We start from the raw sequence: 5,511 nt of genomic DNA, 5'->3' as shown, positions 1-5,511 counted from the left end.
TAGGCTGGAAGCATCCACATAAGAATGGAGTTTCTGTTGCTTCTCTCCTGAAGATCAGGGGAACTTTGTCTCAGTGACTATCGCCACCCACAATTGTCCTGGCATGTTCTCTCTGCCAGGTATTTCTCAGAGTTCCCAGAAGAGTTTGGTCATGTTGTTTCTAAATTTTCTCTTAGGTATTACATCATTTGTAGAACCAAATCTTTAACTAGGAAACTACCATGTAATGGAAGTGAAGGAGGGCAGTGGGAGGAATGAGGGTCCCAGTCCCACCAGCCAAGCACCACCTTCCTTCCCATCCCTCTCTCTCTGGTCTCATCACATGTGGAACCACCAGCACATCACAAATACCAGCTTGAAAACCAATGATCCTGGGGTGCCCGGGTGGCTCTGTCGTTAAGCGTCTGCCTTCGGCTCAGGTCATGATCCCAGGGTCCTGGGATGGAGCTGCGCATCAGGCTCCCTGCTCAGCAGGGGAGTCTGCTTCTCCCTCTCCCACTCCCCCTGCTTGTGTTCCCTCTCTCGCTGTGTATCTTTCTGTCAAATAAATAAATAAAATCTTTAAAAAAAAAAAAAGAAAAGAAAGAAAAGAAAACCAATGATCCTGTCCACTTCCAAGATTTTATAGAAAAGAAAATGAGACCTGGCAAAGGGGAATATGACCAAGGTCAGATGCCTGCTGAGGTAAGTCTTTTTTGGATGGTGGAATTATTATTGACAAGGTAACAGTGGAGCTAAAATTCACACCCAGATCTTCTATTTCCAGTTTCTTCTCCCTCGCTGGCCATCTTAGCTTACGTGTCTATTGTAAAGCAGTGGTTAAGAGCATGCGGGCAGAAATCGAGTTTCTTGGATTACCACTCTGGCTCTGTCACTTATCAGCAGTGTGATTTGGATGAATTAGTCAACCAGTAGATGCCACAAGGCGATAAAATGAATAATGATATCCACCTCATAGAAGTCTCATAAATATTAAATAAGATGAACTCTGTAAAGCACTTAAAACAGGTCTTGGTGTCTAATACACTTTCATTAAATATTGGTTATTATAACCTGAAGAAAAATGACTAAAGGTGTTAATGTATGATAAGTGCTAGCTTTGTCAGGAAACACTTAATTTGATCATATGCTACAGGCAAAGACAATGAAAATACTCTATCCACTTCGCTGAACATAGAGAAAATTACTGTGGATGCTGAAGGTTTCTGCTATTGCTCAAATGTGCCACCAGATGACAGCAGTTGATAATAGGAAAGATGGTTCAGACAACGCGTTGATTAATGCTTCCTCCATTTGCAGCATCAGTAAGAACATCCCTTCACGCCTCATTATACACATAACGTTTGTAAAGCTTTGTCAAAGAGCTGTCAAATTTCCTTTCTTCTCTAGGACTTCTATTCTAAAATGTATGCTGACAACAAAGGTTTAAACAGAACACAATCTAATTATATTCATATAGTTACTACTCAGCATTTTGAGGGAATAATGCTCATAAATATTTAGAAACTATAGAATTTACATTGAACTGGATTTTCACAGTGAATAAGCTATGTCCAAGCCAATAAAAGCAGTTGTTCACAAAATTAGATTCCAAGCATCAGGGGAAAAAAGCACAGATTCCAGCCCTGTTTGACTTTTAATTGAAGCATTGAAGGGTTCTGTAGGACAGAGGGCTGTAGGAGTCTGATTAAACCCGAAGAACCGAGTGAATCCAGATCTTGCTCCGTCCTCCCAGCCTAAATCATGCTGCCTGTGGCTACCTGCAGACCTCAAGAGAGTAAGAGAGAAGGGGCCTGGGGGATTGCTTCTGAGAGCTGGCATACAAATGAGCCTCCTGAGTCCTTGGGCCAGACAGGAGGAATTTTAGCCTACCAGGTCCAAGGTTCCGCGGGAGGACCCCACTCACGGAGAACACCAGCCCATCCATTGAGAGTATGAGCTCAGAGTCAGACAAGTTGGGTTCAAATTCTGGCTTTTGCCATTTGCTCTCTGGCTGTCTTTATAAAATCTATTTCACCTACCTAAGCCTTCATTTTCTGATTTATGAAATGGAAATGATAGCACCTTTACTCAAAACCATATAACAGGATTATGTGAACTTTAATTAGTGAGCAGTTGATAAATGTTAGCTACTACTCGTATTATTTTTATCATCACCCAGATATTATACGCCAGGCTCTGAGGATACCGTGTAGAACAAAATAGAGATATACCTTCACAGGTCAGTTACAGACATACTGAGTGTTATAAAAGGGAGAGAATAGGGTTCTATGGGAGCCAGTGGAGGGCGGTTAAACCCAATCTGAGAAGCAAGAGGAGGCTTCCCTCGGAGAAGTAAAATCTCCACTGGAAACTAAAAGATGAAAATCTTTATCCAGGTGGAGTGCCTGCAACAGAAGGAACAGCACTTGCTAAGCCCTGGATTTCAGAGATTGCATTTAGCTTATGGTTAATAATAATGATAGCTAACACTTCCCGAGAGCTTAGTATGTGCCAAGCACACTCGTAAGTACTTTACCTGTATAAATGCATTCGCTCTTCATAATAACCCCTGTGCAGGACTATCGCAATCCCCATTTTGCAGATGAAAAGACTGAGGCAGAAGACCAATTAGGTCACATGCCCGAGGGCATATATCCAGGAAGTGGCATAGCCAGGATGTGGCTCCAGAAACTTGACTTTCAAGGAACTACTAGGTTCTATTGTTTGGGAAGAACAAGCTAAAATGGAGTATTCTCTACCGTAAGTTTGGAGAAACCCCAAAAAGACCAACACAAACTAAAATACAGATCTCCAACCCCATCCAAGAGCACTCAAGAATCAATGTGATCTCTCTGAAGATGTCTCTGGACATCTACAGATCAGACCAGCCCCAAAGGAAACAGCAAGAGCCATTTGTTACCACGAGGGCCTCTCACGAGCAGCTCTCGAAAGCTATGCTCTCTAGTACAGTAGTCACTAGCTATGAGTGGCTACTGAGTACTCGAAACGTGGCTAATGGGACCCCGGGGCTGAATTTTACGTTCTCCTTAATTTTAATATTAAAATTAAAATTTTGAACTTGAAGCAATGTAAAATATTTCCCTGTTAAACACCAATTTATTGTTCTGGTAGAACTGCATTTCCCTTTCACTGCTGCATCGCCTAAGACTTTGTACAGTAGTACATGTGTTAGCAAATACTGTCTTTTCTAATTCCTTGTTAATTAATTTTTATATTATTGCAGGTTGAAATGATAATGTTTTAGATGTACTGGATTTAATAAGATACATTTAAAATTCATGTCACCTATTTCTTTTTACTTTAACAACATTTTTAAATTACGCATGTGGCTCACATGTTCTCTCTATTGAACAGGGCTGGTCTAAAGGACCCCTGGAGGTTCTATTCAGAGTCACCATCCCATCACCAGGGAAGGGTCTGAGATGGAGGATCTGGCCCCTCACACTCCAGGTGCTACACCCTTGTGGTTTGAATGTGTGAGTTGCTTGAGCTTGAATTAGAACAAGTCACAAAAATCAGCTGAAAATTTCTTAGCACAACTGGTTAAACCCATGTGTTGCAGTAAAAAGAGCACTGACTAGGGAGTCAGACAGCAGGAAGCTCATAAACTAGCCTTAGGCTTCACCAAATTCTTTTTTTTTAAAAGATTTTATTTATTTATTTGACAGAGAGAATGCATAAGCAGGGGGGCAGGGGCAGAGGGAGAGGGAGAAGCAGATTCCCCCATGAGGCCAGAGCCCAATGTGGGGCTTGATCCCAGGACCCTGAGATCATGACCTGAGCTGAAGTCAGGCACTTAACCGACTGAGCCACCCAGGTGCCCCCACCAAATTCTTTTTTTTAATACTCACTACGATGTATTTTATTTAAGAATAAATCATTTTTAACAGATCCATGTCATCCTTTGAATAAGTGAGAATTTCCAAATATTTCACATCCGAGGTTAGGAATACCATTGAAGTAGGAAAATGACAAAGGGAAAATCTCTTGCATATCAGAGATATCACAAAGCTTAGTAAAGTAAGTTACATAAATTATACAGAGAGGGCAAAAAAAAAAAAAAAAATAGAAATTCCCAGAAAAAATAGAAGAGGCATGTTCCACTTCAAGAATCTGATCAAAAAATGTCAACACTTGGCTCAGGCTGTGGGCTCTGCAATCCTGTGCAATTTTTCATCCCCAGAACGGTTGGCCCTTTTAGATCTGCCCTCCCAGAGAATCTCACCAGAGCCTCCTTTATGTCTTTGTTCCTTAGGCCGTATATGAAGGGGTTCAGCATGGCCATGGCCACAGCGTACATCACCGAGGCTACTGCACTTGAGTGGGAGCTCTGGGTAGCAGCAGAGCTAAGGTACACCCCTAGACTCACACAATAAAATAAGGAGACAACCGAGAGATCAAACGCACAGGTGGAAAATGCTTTATACTTGCCCTGAGCTGATGATATTCCACGTATGGAGAAAACTATCTTAGGGTAAGAGTAAAGGATCCCATCAAAGGGACCAACAACCAGCAACATAGTTGCAAAATATATCACCATGTTATTGAGAAAAGTGTCAGGCCATGTAAGTTGTATCATCTGATTGAATGCACAGAAAAAGTGGGGGATTTCCAAGACTGTAGAGAAGGACAACTGCAACTCCAGTGATGTTTGTAACAAGGAATGCAAGACACTCAGGACCCAGGACACCAGAACCAGCAGTCCCCAGAGCCGGGGGTCCATGATGACCGTGTAGTTCAGGGGGTAACAGATGGCCACAAAGTGGTCATAAGCCGTCACAGTCAGAAGGAAGTTGTCTAATCCTGCAAAGAGTATGTAAAATACATCTGGCTGAGGCAGCCTTCATAAGTGATCACTTTGCTCTGACTCTGGATGTTCCACAGCATCTTGGGGATGGTGGTGGAGGGGAAACAAAGGCCTACAAAGGACAGGTTGGAGAGGAAGAAACACATGGGCGTTTGGAGGTGGGAGTCAGAGCTGACGGCCAGGATGATGAGCAGGTTTCCAAACACAGTGATCAGGTACATGGAGAGGAAAAGCCCAAATATGAGGGGCTGCACTTCTGGTTCCTCTGAAAATTCCTGTATAGTTTCCTGGGTCCACATGGTGGAGGTGACTTTCCCATAAGGAATGTAGAAATAGTACCCAGAAATTCCTATTCATAGCTTCCCACCACCAAATTCTTTAAACTCCTCATACCTGCTTCCTCATTCCAGGTGGGCTAGATGCTTACTAAGATCGGCTGACATTGGCATCTTTCATGATCAAACCAAGTTATCAGAATCCATCCTGCTCCAGGTCAGACAAAAACCAGTCCCCAGTCACAAACTCAGCCAGATAACATTTTGGAGATGTGCTTGGCAGTGGAGGAGGAGAGCATGGACAGAAAGTGGGAAGACCAGCACAAGATCTTCACTCAGAGGGGGGACAAGGTATGCACACCCATCCACTTGGGTGCTCACACAGCTCTCCCCTGAAACATTATCTGACCATGCACAGATATTAAC

The 5,511-nt window shown here is 42.8% G+C and overlaps 1 protein-coding gene across 1 annotated transcript; it reads right to left on the bottom strand.

The window, feature by feature from the left end:
• Positions 1–1,318: 1,318 nt before the first annotated feature.
• Positions 1,319–5,109, bottom strand: LOC118532890 (olfactory receptor-like protein OLF4). The gene is given in 3 exon segments (XM_036087756.2): positions 1,319–1,399; positions 4,229–4,818; positions 4,821–5,109. Coding segments are annotated over 3 exon segments (960 nt in total).
• Positions 5,110–5,511: the final 402 nt, after the last annotated feature.

The sequence above is a fragment of the Halichoerus grypus genome, chromosome 9 (assembly GCF_964656455.1).
Source record: "Halichoerus grypus chromosome 9, mHalGry1.hap1.1, whole genome shotgun sequence".
Taxonomy (NCBI): Eukaryota; Metazoa; Chordata; class Mammalia; order Carnivora; family Phocidae; genus Halichoerus; species Halichoerus grypus.
Note: the sequence above shows the minus strand (reverse complement) of the source record. Positions and strands in the feature narration are given on the sequence as shown.